Source organism: Macrotis lagotis, chromosome 1, assembly GCF_037893015.1.
Source record: "Macrotis lagotis isolate mMagLag1 chromosome 1, bilby.v1.9.chrom.fasta, whole genome shotgun sequence".
NCBI classification, from domain to species: Eukaryota; Metazoa; Chordata; class Mammalia; order Peramelemorphia; family Peramelidae; genus Macrotis; species Macrotis lagotis.
The window spans coordinates 33,136,895-33,151,409 of NC_133658.1; the positions used below are offsets into that span (position 1 = coordinate 33,136,895).

A 14,515-nucleotide genomic window follows, 5' to 3' on the forward strand; every position below is an offset into this window, starting at 1 on the left:
AAGTCATCTTTAAGCCAAAGTTAGATGGCCTGGGAGATAAGAGGTCTCTGCTCTTTGTTATGGATTAGCCTACTAAATAAGCTCCAAATTCTGATCCTGAGATGTTATGACTCTGTATCCCTGATATGAATTATAAATCCCTGACCCCCATAAGCACAGCAGGAGGCTTTTATATTTGAAAGAAAGGTAGGAAAAGGAAGAGAAGGTAGAAGGATGGGAAGAGCCCTAAGAAGATTCTATGAAAAACACATCAAGGTTTGATCCACAGCCAAAGAAAAAGGACTCTGGTTGGAACTCACACTGAATTCAGATTCATTTGGGATTTAGCCTCAACACAAAGAGAGTGTAAATCAAGATTTTCTTGACCTTTCTAGCTTGCCATTTCCTTACCCTGGAGTAGAGCCTGGGGTGGGGGTGGGGGGGAATCTCTAAAATAAAATTTAGAGTATAGCTCATTTCAAGGGGGGGGGCTCTTCTACAAGGAATTAAACAAGGTTCATTTGAGAAAGATTTTCAATTTACAAAGTAAATACCAGATTTGGGGTAGCTATTTCCCATATGCAGGTGGACATGCACAAATGTTTAATATATACACTTATATCCTCAAAAGTTTATGCTGACATACAAAAAGTCATAGCCCAACCCATCTTATAGTCTTCCTTGGAGGTAAAAGGAGCACCAAACAGGATTTATTTAGTTCACATTCACTTTGGATCTGTACTGTCAGAGCCACTGGTAAGGTCACTTCTTCTGGCTGGCCAGCCAGCTAGGCCCTCTGGTTTCAAAATAATCCTGTCCCTGGTCAATGCCTTCAGTTACCAGTCTAGCTGTATGAGGCAGCCCCTATGGAGAGGCCAGAATGCCTCAAGAACCAGCAACTGGCAAACTCCTTAAGTAGCTCACCGTCCTGAAAAAACCTACCTCTCTGGGTCACCTGTGTCCCATCAACTGTGCTAAGGAAAAGAAATGCAAAGAAGGAATAGCCAGGGACTTGAGGTCTAATTTCAGGAATACCAAAGTAAGTACATATTCCAAGGGTTTATGGCAGCCATTGCCATGGATTGGTGGAAAGGGACAAAAAACCTCCAGTCTCCCTCTCTGAAAGCCCAAGCTAGAAGAAGCCCAAAGCACAAATCAAAGTAGGAGATGCAGCCTTTCTACCCCTCTCATTAATTAGTAGTCTAGGTGGTGGTTCTTCCTGATTCAATCACCAAACATCTCTGACACGACACAGGGACCAAAGGACCAACTTTGGCATCCTTTAGCAACAGACCAGAGCATATATCCTATGGAAAATAGTCCCAATGTATGCCTATTCCAAAGAAAATTTCTCTAGTCCAGAAGATGAAGGAAAACTTCGATTAACTGCACTAGTTATAATAGAAAGAGGCCACTCTTTAATGATGATGATGATGATGATGATAATGCAGGATGCTCCCCAACTATACTTGCACTTGGGAGTTGGGTCTCCAAAGGGTGGCTGCTAGCTTCATTTCTAGGAGTGATTCTATGGGTATGAATTCCTAATACTGGTATGCTTCCCATTAATAATCAGCCAGTAGATTATAATCAACTCTTTCCAAAGGTATTTACAAAGATAGTTCAGTAAATAGAAGCTGCAATACATCTCTTTCCATCCCCTCCCCACTGGTAACCTGGCATGTACTTTCTCCCAAATATACACAGGATCAGTGGGCTTAAACTTCAGTTATAACGCTGTGGGGTGTATGTGTCGGATAAATTTGTGTCAAAGGCAACTCACAACTTCTGGAACTTGCAAAGCCTGAAAGTCTTTTCTTCCTAGAGTCTCCATACTGAAGATGTATCTCCTTGGAGATACACATCTATGATGGGAGGGTTGCTTAGCAAATTCCTAACGTCTGCTCCTTTCTATAGTCCGACTCTCAGTATCTAGAGTTCACATTTCCTGAAGCTCTTCCTCCTTTGGATGATTGATTATCTCTCTGGATCCACATCTGTTTGGAGAGAGGATCTCTTCTTCCTGGAGGATATAAAGTCTCTCTGCTGCACATGAGTCTGAAGGGACCACAAGAGACAGCTAATCCAACTCAGTCACTGGCACTCTCATTGCCGTTTTACAGAGGAGAAAATCGTCCCAGAGAAGTAGACATGCCCATGGTGACATAACTAAAGCTGTCAGAAGCGAGACTTGGACCTAAATCTCCCTGACTCCAGGTCCAGAGTTGGATCCATTCTCCTCACACTCTAGAGAAACCGGTCATAGCAACCAGGGACAACCAACCACACGGTTGCCCTAAAAATGTATGGAATGCTGATAAATGTGGAAGAACACAATCTGCATTAATGAGAACCTTGCCTGAGTGGGAAAAGGAAATTCCATGGCATTTTTAGTTTTCAAAAAAAAAATATCATTTTTTTACATCTTAATCCAAAAATATCTCTTCCCCCCTTCCCTATAACAGAGATTAAAAAGGAAAGCAGTTGCCCCCCCCCCAAACCATCCATCACATCAACATGTCGGAAAGTATGTGGAAATAAATGTTCTGTGCCAGGAGACCCCTTCCTCTGCAAAGAAGGGAGAGAGGAACATTTTCTCAAGGTTTCTTGGCATGGGGAAAGCTTGGCCCTTATACTCATGCAAGAGAGAATGGGTCCAAAAGTGAGCCACAGCACAATCCAATTCCATAGAAATGTTCATTGACTCAGAATCCCCTTGGGGCGAACCCTCCCAAAATCCATCTTGGGCAGGTGCAGATTACCCTTGGTTTCAGTGGTCCATAGTTTTAAGGTCATAATGGAACTAAAATCTGTATCTTTTGTCCACCAAAAGAAGCTGCTGGTCACTAGAGAAAACTTGGGGACTTGGGGGCATCTCACACAGGGACATGAAGATGTTGCCAGGTGGAGCAATCAGGGAGAAAGAAAAGGAGTTGAAAGGGGGGATGCAGGAAGAGGCCAGGGAACTCAGAGTCTGAGGAGGCCTGAGGAGACCCTTAGTGGAGACCAGAATTTGGAGAAAAGAGTAAAAAGGAAAACTAAAAGTAGGGTTGGAGGCAGCTGAGGGCTGAGCTCGCCAGGGAGACAGAAGGGGAGTTTATGGATCAGTAGGCTAGATGTTCTGACCAAGTCTGTTTCCTTGACTGTTTCTTCCTTTGCATCACGCCTGCTAAGCACAAGGGTCCCAGAGGACCCTGTCCTAGGCCCTCTTCCCTGTTCCTTCACTACTATTTCACCTGGTGATCTCATCAGCTCCCATTACTGAATTATCCTCTGTATGCTGATGATTTCCTTCTGCCCTAACCTCTGAGGACCTCCAATCTCACCTCCAGCTCTCTCTCAAACTGCCAGTGGCCATCTGAAACTCAACTCATTGAGTCAACTCATTATTCCCTCCCTCTCCCAAATCTGTCTCCCATCCAAACTTCCCAATTACTACAGAGAGCACCTGGGGGACTGGGATCCTCTTAGACCCCCAGGCTCACAGTCTTGGGGTCATGCTGAATTCCTCACTTTTTCTCCCCCCTCTTCCCATATCTAATCTGTTGTTTATTTTACCTTCATTAAACCTTCCCTCCTTTGACACTGCTCCCACCCTGACATAGCTCCTAATCTCTGGATTATTTCAAAGTCAACTGATGGCTCTCCCTGCCACAAACCCCTCTCCACTACAATCCATCCTGAACAAACCTGCCCCAGTGATATTCCTAAAGCACAGGTCTGGTCTTGCTGCCCCCTCCCAAATCCATCAATCCCAGTGACTCTCTGTCCCCTCTGGGATCCAGGATGAAATCCTTTGGCATCCAACATCCTTCATGGCCTGTGCCACCTCTCCCCCACCTTTCTAGTCTTCTCCCACTGTGCTCACCCCCACATCTGCTTCAGTCCAGTGGTACTGGCCTCATCCCTCTTTCTCAAACCAGAGATCCCATTTCATGATTCTATGCCTTTGTCCAGGCTGTGACCTATGCTTGGAATGCTCTCCTTCCTCATCTGCACCTCTACCTTGACAGAGCAGTCAAGTGATTTGCTCAGGGTCACACAGATAATTAAATGTCAGAGGCAGGTTTTGAATTCAGGCTTCCTGACTCTTAAGTCTAGTATCCCGGTTACCATAGCATCTAGCTGGGGGGGGGGACCCAAAATTCTAAATCACTAATAATCAGAGAAATGCAAGCTTCAGAGAATCAGAGAAAAGCAACTTCAATGAAGTTCCACCTCACCCCCTTAAGAGTTGCAAAAACAACAAAAAATTAAAATGATCAGTGTTGGAAGGGCCAAAGGAAAGTAGACATATTAATGTGCCGTTTGGTACAGTCCTTCTGGAAATCAAATGGAACTAGATCCAAAAATTTCCCATGACAGGAAAACAGGAAGGATTCCTAAATGCAAAAAAATATTTTGGACCTCTTTTTGTAGTAGTCAAACACAGGAATGGGATGGCTGAACAAATTATGTGAATATAATGGAATGAATGAGATGGGTTCAGAGAAAGCCAGGAAGACTTGTATGAATGGATGGAAAATGAAGTGAGTAGATGCAGAAAATATGATAAAACGTGATACACAAAACAACACTGTGAAGACAACTTTGAAAAACTTTAAGAATTCTGATTGATGCAATGATTAACCTAGATTCCAGAGCACTGGTGATAAAATAGAGAATTCACCAAGAGAGGTGATGGGTACAAGAAACAAAATGTAACAGACATATTTTGGACATGGCCAATGAAGAAATATATTTTGCTTGCCTATGCAGATCTGTTATTTTTTCCTTTTTACAATAGGGTAGAGTGTGGGAGGGAGAGATACCTAGCTGAGAATTAAATTATATATGTATTATATATAGTGGTTGCTGTTTGTCTTTCATTCTCAAAGAGGATCAATGACTTTGGGGAGGTGACATCATGATTAGCAAGTGAATTGGTTGTATGGATCCGGATATATAGTACTTATGTATACTTTGGTGTCAATCACTTCTCTGAGGAGGGGCCCTGATAGAGGATAATCTCATCCATGTCTTTTTCAGTTTAACATCACTACCTACCTTGAGTGAGAAATTTAGTAGCATTTTCAAAAGCAAGTTAGGAGGTGAAACTGGGTAAATTTGCTTATAGGCCATTTAGAATACAGAACAAAAAATATATCACAATACAGATGAGAAAATAACATGGGGCCCCAAAAGGAACTTAATACAATCTCCTTTTAGGAGATTTCGCATATTATATCCAGGATGGAAAATAGAAAATGAAGAACTCAGATGGGTTCAATTTTCTGGTAATTGAGTACACAAGAAATCAGAAAAACTATAATAATTATCTGCACACAAATAATAAGCAAAGGAAACTGTTTTTGGCTGATGATTCAGTTTAAAATGAGGTTTCAATCTGAAAGAATTACATGTAAAGAACTAAACTCTTTACAAGAAAAGCACCAGAAAAATTTGAGTTAATAGTATTCATATATCATCATTTTCTCTATCCTCTTTTAAAGATCTCTTTCTTCCCCATCTTTTTAGCCAAAGTAATGTCCCTATTTTTTCCTTTGCTTAAAATTACTTGGAGTCAGAAAGTCTGGGTTCAATCAATCAACATTAAGCCAGTGTCTTAAACAATCTGGGGCTCAGGAGCCTTATGTCTAAAACGAAGGCAATGGCAGTGGCCAGGGACACCTGTCTTTTTCAGGGATTTATCATTTGGGGGCTAAAACACGTTTCTGGGATGGCGAAGAGATGGAGGAGGAGGCAAGAAGAAGTAAGCAGAGCAGGAATTGATGCTGTGTCAGAAGTGGTCCCTGGAGTCCTGGGCAGCCTTCTGACCCCCACACACCCTACAGAGCCAGCCCAGCTCACATCAGGATGGGCCAGAGGATTCCATCCATAGCTGGAGGGTTGGGCATGTCTTCAGCATCCAGCCTCCCCAGCTAGAGTCTTTGGAAACCTGAAAATGTTAAGATCAAAAGAAACAGACTGGGGAAGAATTGTGTCCTGCTGACACTGTCCCCTCACCACTCAGTGAAGCTTCTTTTGTAACAAAATATAAATAAAACAAAATTCTCCTCCTCTCCCTCTCTTCCCCCTCTCCCCCTTCCCTCCCTCACTATTCTTTCCCTCATTCTCCCCTTCCTTCCTCTCCTCCCTTCCTTTTCCTCCCTCTCTCCCCCCTCTCTCTCTTGTCCTCTCTCTGTCTCCGTCTCTCTCTCTCTCTCTCTCTCTCTCTCTCTCTCTCTCTCTCTCTCTGTCTCTCTGTCTCTCTCTCTGTCTCTCTCTCTCTCTCTCTCTCTCTCTCTCTCTCTCTCTCTCTCTGTGTGTGTGTCTCCATCTCTCTCTCTGTCTCTCTGTGTCTCTCTGTGTTTCTCTGTCTCTGTCTCTGTCTCTCTCTCTCTCTCTCTCTGTATGTGTCTCCATCTCTCTTTCTCTGTGTGTGTGTCTCTCTGTGTGTGTCTCTCTGTCTCTCTGTCTTTCTGTGTGTGTGTCTCCGTCTCTCTCTCTGTGTCTCTCTGTGTCTCTCTCTCTGTCTCTCTGTCTCTCTCTGTCTGTCTGTCTGTCTCTCTCTCTCTCTGTATGTGTCTACGTCTCTCTTTCTCTGTGTGTGTGTGTCTCTGTGTGTGTCTCTCTCTGTCTCTCTGTCTCTCTGTCTCTCTCTCTCTCTCTCTCTCTCTCTCTCTCTGTCTCTGTCTCTCATCACTTATTTCTGATTAATAAATGTTCGAGGTGGACTGGCAGTTTTTTCTGAAGAAATCAAAACAATTTTGAATCCTATGAAAAAATGCTCTGAATCATCGCTTGAGGTATGGCTCCGCACTGTCACTTTGACTAAAATGATAGAAGTGATAAATGTCGGAGAGGACCCCGTTTTGTTGTTAGTGGATCTGTCGCCTACTCCAAACATTTTGGAAAGCGATTTGGAATTCTGCCCAGAGAGTTATTCAGCTGCCTATATACCCTTTGACTATTAGACATTTCCCAAGATGGGGGGGGGGGCTGAAAAGGAGCCTCTGGGTTCGAAAATATTTAGAGCAGTTCTGTTTGTGGTGGCCAAGACCTGATAATTCTGGGGGTGCCTACTGTTTGGGGAAAGGCTGAATAGTTGTACCCTATTACTCTGCTGGAAGAAACGACGGACTCAAGGGTTTTAGAAAAGCATGGGGAGACCAGGAAATGAGGGAGAGCGAAGTGAGCAGAACCAAGACAACGTTGTATACCATAACGGCAAGACTGGGTGAAAAGGGGCTTTGAGCCATCAAGTCACTGGTAAACAGCGAGCTAATCACAAGGAGGCTAAGAAGGAAGAGGCGCTTGGAATCCAGAAAGAGGACTGGCATCTAGCCACACGGAATTTCTCTGTGGATGTGTGTGTGGCTGTACTTGCATGTTTACGTCTACGTGTGTTTGTGTGTGGATACAGGTGTGCACGAAGGTCCATAGAGACACGGACACAGGTTTGTCTCTAACGGCAGCCGGCTCGAAATCTGGGGTGGGGGGTGAGAAAAAAGATGATGATTCTGTCGTTTCTGTGCGAGGGATAAGGAGGGGGACGTAATGGAGCTGCAGTCGGGGCTGTAGTCCTGTTTCTCTGTTTCACTTCGTCGTGGAAATACCGGGGGGGTTTAGATAAAACATTTAAAACATTTGAAAAGGCACAGAAAGATACACGAGTGCGGAAAGTCGCGGGTTGCGTCTAAAGGCCGAGGGGGGAAAGGCGACACCCCATAAGCGCCCGCCCTGGGAGCGACCTACAATGGCCTATGGGCAGGTGCGCCCCCGGCCACTGGCACATGGGGGGCGGTCCTCGGAAACCTCGGAGCCGGTGGTCGGGGTCAGGCCCCCCCTCCGGGAGGGACTGGAAAACAGGTCCCCGCTCGCCGGCTCGCAGGCCGGGGCCCGCTGATGGGAATAAATATCGATCCGGCGGCCTCCAGGGTGGCCCTGCGGCCGGGCGGGGTGGGGGCGCCATCCCCCGGCATCCCCTCTCCCAGGTGAGATGCAGCGGGGGGCGGACCCGGGTCTGGGGGTGCTGCGGGCCCGAGGGGGGGTGCTGCGGGCCGCGGGGGGGGGGGCGCTGCGGGCCCGTGGGGGGAGGTACTGCGGGGCCGCGGGGGGGGGGGGCGCTGCGGGGCCGCTGGGGGGGCGCTGCGGGGCCACGGGGGGGGCGCTGCGGGGCCGCGGGGGGGGCGCTGCGGGGTCCCTCCTCCTCGAGACTCGGCAGGAGCTCGCCCAAGGCCAAGGCGTCCCCCCGGGGCGGGGAGGGAGCCGGCTCTTCTTCAAAGAAAACTTGAATCTGTCCGAGCGAGCCGCGGCCTGGGCGGCTGGAGCCCCGGGGCCAGGTGCGGGGCGCCAGGTGCGGGGCGCCAGGTGCGGGGCGCCAGGTGCGGGGCGCCAGGTGCGGGGCGCCAGGTGCGGGCTGCGCTCGGGCCCGGCCCCTCTGCCCGCACGCGCGTGGGCTACGCTCGTTCCCCGGAGAAGCCGAAGGGTCGCGTGCAGCAGCCTGGGCGGCCTGGGCCGGGAGGGGGCAGCCGCGTGCGTGTGCATGGGTGTGCATGCGTGTGCATGCGTGTGCATGTGCGAGCGCGTGTGCGTGCCTGCCTGCGGGGCTACAGCCGGACAGAGCAGCGTACAGCCCGGCCGGGCATGCCTGTGCGCGCGGGGTGAGGTTGCGCGTGTCCGCGCCCGCACGCTGCGTGGGGGCGCGCGTGTGCGCCGCCCCGCCCCGGCCCCCGCCCCCAGTTGCGGCCGCGGGCTCCCGGGGCGGGGCGCTATATAAGGCGCGGGGCCGGGCGCGCTCTTTTGTCTCTGGCCGCAGCGCAGGAGCGGGAGCAGGAGGCAGCGAGGTGAGCGGGGCGGGGCGGGGCGCCCCGGGACCCCCGGGACCCCCGGGACCCCCGGGACCCTGGCCCGGCCCGGCCGGAGCAGCCCCGGCGCGCTCCCCCCTCCTGGCCCCGGGCGCGTGCCGCGCGCAGGAACCGCCCCGGGGGGCCGGGGCCGGACTGGAACGGGACTGGAACCTGGCTGGGGCCGGGGCCCAAGTGGGGCCGGGGCCCAAGTGGGGCCGGGGCCCAAGTGGGGCCGGGGCCCAAGTGGGGCCGGGGCCGGGGCCGGACTGGAGCGCCCGGGCTTGTGGCGGCGCGGGGGGCGGCGGGGGGCGGCGCGGGGCGCGGGCGGGGGCCGGGCTCAGCCCGGTCCATTTCCCCGCAGGCTTCTCGGGCTGGGAAGATGGCAGACAAGCCCGACATGGGGGAGATCGCCAGCTTCGACAAGGCCAAGCTCAAAAAGACGGAGACGCAGGAGAAGAACACTCTGCCCACCCAAGAGAGTGAGTGAGCCCCCCGCCCCCAGCCCCGCCCCGCCCCTCGGCCCCGGGCTACAATGTATCCTTTGGCCCCGCAGCCATCGAGCAGGAGAAGCGCGGCGAGGTTGCCTAGAGCCCGGCCCCGCGCGGAGGGGAGCGGCCGGCGCCCTGCGGGATCCACGCGGGACGCGCGATGCGCCCGGGCCGGAGCTGCCGCCTCCCCGCCGGCCCGAGCCTCGGAAGTTGTGTGTGTGACTGCGCCAAATAAAGATGCCCTTGTGAAAGGCTCCGCGTGGGCTCCGTCCTTCCCGGCGACACGCGTCCCGACCCCGCGGGGCCTGGCCGGCCCCCCACGTTCCCAAGGGGAAACCAGAAATAGAGCGAAAGGCTGTTGGTGCTGGGATCAAGCCCTGGAACGGACTTGAACCCCGAGCCTCCCAAGGCCGCCTGGGGAGTTGGGCGGGAAAGGACCGGCCGAACCCCGAAATTGCCCTCTAATCTCCTCCTCCTCCTCCTCCTCTCTCTGCCTGGCCCTCTCCCTCCCTCCCTCTCCTCTGCTCTCTAAACTCTTGTCTCTGCTCCTCTTTCCTCTCTTCTTTCTTCTATTCTTTTCTAATGGCTCTTTTCTATTTTCTCCTTTCTGTTCTCTCTTCTCTCTCTCTTCTTCTATTTTCTCTTCTCTAATTTCCCTACTCTCTTTTCTCTCTACTCTCTCTCTATTTCTCTGCTACGGTTTTTCTCCAAATCTGTTCTCTAGCCTCTCTTCTATTTTCTCTTCTCCTAATTTCTATTCTCTATTCTAATATCTCTTCTCTATTCTCTTTGCCCCTCCATTCCCTCTAATCTATTGTCTTCTTTCCTTTATTCTCTTCCCTCTCCCTGTCCCCTCCTCCCCACAACTAGCTTAGCCATGTGCCTCAGTGACCCTGAACCGCCCTGGTGTCCCACCTTTTATATAGAAATGTTACACTGTGTCCGTACGATTTATACCAGATTGTTTTTTATCATAGGGAGGGACAGGGAAGGGGGGGGGGGGGGGTGATAGAAAAACGTGGAACTCATAGGCTTGCAACGATGAATGTTGAAAACCACCTTTCATGTAATTGGAAAAAGAAAAAAAAATTACACCGGGGTCCAGCCCAGTATTATCCCTAAGGGCTCTAAGATCCCATTTGTGGGAGATATGGGCAGTTAAGATAGCTAAGATGGGGCGGGGGGGCAGACGGGACTTCCAAGTAACTGAGAAAGCCAAATTAAAATTCTGTATTTGGAAGTACTTTTTAAAAAAAAAAATAAATGCCGTAACAATATGGCCAATTTTTTCCATCCCCAGATAATCTGTAGAGATCTTTAGGCACAGTGAGGACGAGAAGACCTCTGAGCTGGCCTATCTGTAAAGCCTTGCTGACCTCTGTGTCTGGATGCAAGCATAGAAAGGGGCACGGTTCCTGCCTTCCAGGAGTTGGGGGTGGGTGGGCAGGGGGGTCCTGGATGGGAAGGGCACTACAACAGGGAAATCTGGCCCTCCTATTTGGTAAGGCACAAACTGAGCCTCCAGGTGTGTGACTCAGCTGTGAGGCTAAACAGTTTTAAATTTAATCCAGGAGGAATTCAAGGAGGGAATGTGGGCATCACCAAAGGCTAGCAGAAGGAATTTGGTTGAACTGAGCCTTGAAGACGCTGGGGGTTCTGGTGAACAAATATGCAAATATGCAAAGGACAGAAACCCACCTCCTGCACAGATGGAAAGACGTGCAAAGAAGTGATTGAGACACACTGGAAATAAAAGGGAGGCCTATTCTGTAATTTAGTTTCCCCTTGAAGCTTAAAGATTGAGGAATAAGCAACAGGTGGGACATGGGAAAGCACTGCATTTGGAGTCAGAGAGCCTGGGTTCAAATCCTGCCCACTACTTACTACTATGTGACCTTGGATTAGCTATTTTCTCCCTCTCTGGGTGTGAGCCAAAAGCAAAAGAACAAGGTTATATTAACAGGTCCCTTCTGTCCCTAAACCTGTCTATCCTAACAAATACAAGGGCACAAGGGGGGAGGGGGTAGAAACTTAGGGAGAGAATTCATCCAAGAAGCTAAAAAGGAAAGATTTAGAGAAATCCACCAATGAGTGAATACCTCATGCATATTGCTGCTAGGGTTGGGGGGAGGGGAAAGGCAGACTCCATCTTAACTCCCCATATCCTCCCACAAATGGTCTCTTAGAGCCGTTAGGGATAATACTGGGTTGGACCCCAGTGTAATATTTTTTTTTCTTTTTCCAATTACATGCAAAAGATAATTTTCAACATTCACATACTTGCAAGTTTGAGTTCCACATTTTTCTACCACCCTCTCTTCCCAGCCCCCTTCCTATGAGAGCAAACTCTGGTATAAATTGTACCTGGACATTTTTTTAATATAGAAAGTGGAACCACAGCCATTTAGGGTCACTGAGGCAGATGCCTAAGCATCTATTATAGGCCAGACATTGAGCTAGGCCCTGGAGATCACAAAGACAAAGAAGAAAGAAACCATAATAACTTCAGAGAACTTATCTTCTTGGGAAGACAAAAGTCAAGCTGGGTCTACCCTATACTGTAATGAGTAGGCAGGTCTGCTTGGCCAACCCACAAAATGGGCAGTGATGTCCTAAGACACTGGTTAAGATATATTCTTCTAGCTAGTGAGCAGAATAAATGGGAGCAGGGGGAAATTAGAGGCATGGAGAACTTCTCAAGGGTAGATTGTGGATGAAAGGCTAGATGAGGGTGGTGGGTATAGAAATCAAGAGGAAGGACCCACAAGAAATAGAGTACATTATCAACTGCAAAATGAATGATTTTGACTATATTAAATTAAAAAGGTTTTGCACTAATAAAAATCAATACTGCCAAAATTAGAAGGAAAGCAGAAAACTAGGGAACAATCTTCACAACTAAAAGTTCTTATAAAGGTCTCATTTCTAAAATATACAACAAACAGCATCAAATTTATAAGATTGAAACTCATTTCCCAGTTGATAAATGGTTAAAGGATATGAATAGTTTTCAAATGAAGAAATTATGTTAATTTTGGCTTTTTTTTAAAGTAATGGGGTTAAGTGACTTGCCCAAGGTCACACAGCTAGGTAATTATTTAAGAGTCTGAGTCTGAATTTGAACTCAGCTCTTCCTGACTCCAAGGCCGGTGTTCTATCCACTGCACCACCTAGCTACCCCCAAATGAAGCAATTAAAGCTATATATCATCATGAAAAAATGCTCCAAATCATTATTGATTAGAGAAATATAAATTAAAAACAACAATGAAGTATCACCTCACACCTATCAGATTGGCCAAGATGAGAAAAAGGGAAGATGTGGTTTGAGAGGTTGTGGGAGGATTGGGACATTGATGCATTGCTGGTGGAGTTGTGAACTGATCCAGTCATTCTGGAGAGCAATAGGGAACTATGCCCAAAAGGCAATAAAATTGTTCAGACCCTTTGACCCAGAAAGTCCAATTCTAGGCCTATACCCAGAAGAAATCATAAAAAAATTGGAAAAGTCCCAAATGTTCCAAAATATTCATAGTAGCCCCTTTAGTAGTGTCAAAGAATTGGAAATTGAGGGGATGCCCATCAATTGGGGAATGGTTAAATAAGTTATGATATACGAATAATATGGAATTCTAGTGTTCTATAAGAAACTATAACTGGTTGGACTCTAGAGAAGCATGGAATGAATTACCGGATCTGATGCTGAGCAGAGGGAGTAGAACCAAGAGAACAATGTACACATTAACAACACTGTGAGATGAACAACCTTGATAGAAGCAGCTCCTCTCAGCAGTTCAGAGAGCTAGGACAAAGGTATTAAACCAGCTATGCACAATGCTATCCCCGTCCAGAGGAAGAGAAGCAAAACAAAAAAATTCCTCAGAATCTGATGAACTCTACATTCACATTTTTAAAAAATATCACATATATTCTTTCTCCCTTAGTCCTAATTCCTCATCCTGAAAACATGTTTAGCACAAATGCAGATGTACAAGATTAACCTGTTTTCCACTGAGGGGAGGGGGTGGGCAGGGAAGAGAGAAGGAAATTTTGTAACTTAAAAATATACATAGGCATATGAATGAATGTTGAAAATTTTTTATAACATGTATTTGGAAAGAAATATCAATTAAAAATCAAGAGGAAGGGATCAATCAGGAAATGGAGGAGGAAGCAGCCGTGTGGTTCATGGAAAGAGTTGGGGATGGAACATCCAGGAGACTAAATCCTAGCAATATCACTACCCCTAGGACACTGGGCAAATCACAGATCTGGACATGGAAGACCTCAGCAGCATCGTTTCAGACATAGATGCTTGCTACCTTTGGGATTGGGAAAGTCACTTCAGTTTCTGCATCTGTTGTAAAATGAGAGAATTGGGCTAAGCAGTCTTTAAGCTCCCTTCTTGTTCTCCCCCAGTGATCCTCATCAAACCCTTTCCTCAAAGGAATTTCTTCTATACAAACTGACAAGGCGTGATCCAACTTCCAAATCAGACAACTCTGATGGTTCGGGCTCGGTTCTCCCCTTTTCCTCTACCACCCTTGCTTCCAGGTCTGTCCTCTCAGCCACCCAGAACTCCTCCCCAGCTTCCTTCCTGACTGTTCAAAGTCCACTTTTCTTAGAAGGGCTCCCCTCCACTGCTCATGTTCCTCCCTTAGGGATTCCCTCCCATCTCACACTCTTCACATCACTCTGGATCTCACACAACTGTTGGTACGAGCTCTTTGAGGTCAAAGATCATAGGTTTTGTTTTTTCTTAGCAGTCGATGCTTCGTTAATGCTTGCTAATTGCGATTGACCAAATAATGCTTTTTCCTCATGTCAACCCATCACAAACTGAAGTCCCCCAACCCCCATCTTTTCTTCAGGTTGATCATCCCTAGGTCCTCCCAAGCACATGGATTCAAGGCCCTCCCTCATCTTGGTTGTTCTCCCCTGGACACTCGCTAGTTCACGACTGTCCTTAAACTGCAATGCTTAACATCCTTAGTTTTGTTTCCCCCTAGAAAATGGGGGCATTCTCCTAGATGATCTTAGCTTTTCTTCCAACCCTAAAGGATGATCCCACGGCTGCTTGGATAATTAGATAACCAAGAAGGAATCCAAATATGAGAAACTAGAACAGCATAAATACTAGGGGGAGAAACTGAACTCAAAATAAAATTTCAGAAGTCAGTCTTTGGGATACTCTGGTATAAAAAGGCAAAAGCAAGGA

The 14,515-nt window shown here is 48.0% G+C and overlaps 2 protein-coding genes across 5 annotated transcripts in view; one reads left to right on the forward strand and one right to left on the reverse strand.

Annotated features, from left to right (window-relative positions):
- TRABD2A (TraB domain containing 2A) overlaps nucleotides 1-14,515 on the reverse strand; it is a 174,553-nt gene that overhangs the window by 96,737 nt on the left and 63,301 nt on the right. The window lies entirely within an intron of this gene.
- TMSB10 (thymosin beta 10) lies at nucleotides 8,701-9,549 on the forward strand. The gene is made up of 3 exons (XM_074196183.1): nucleotides 8,701-8,807; nucleotides 9,172-9,289; nucleotides 9,364-9,549. The coding sequence occupies exons 2-3, from the start codon at nucleotides 9,190-9,192 to the stop codon at nucleotides 9,396-9,398; spliced, it is 135 nt and encodes a 44-aa protein (XP_074052284.1). The 5' UTR covers nucleotides 8,701-8,807; nucleotides 9,172-9,189; the 3' UTR covers nucleotides 9,399-9,549.

Excerpts from the sequence above, each read along its gene's own strand:
- TMSB10 (XM_074196183.1), top strand. The coding sequence starts at position 9,190 with ATGGCAGACAAGCCCGACATGGGGGAGATCGCCAGCTTCGACAAGGCC. Across the intron at positions 9,290-9,363 it reads CACTCTGCCCACCCAAGAGA|CCATCGAGCAGGAGAAGCGC; the intron begins GTGAGTGAGCCC and ends TTGGCCCCGCAG.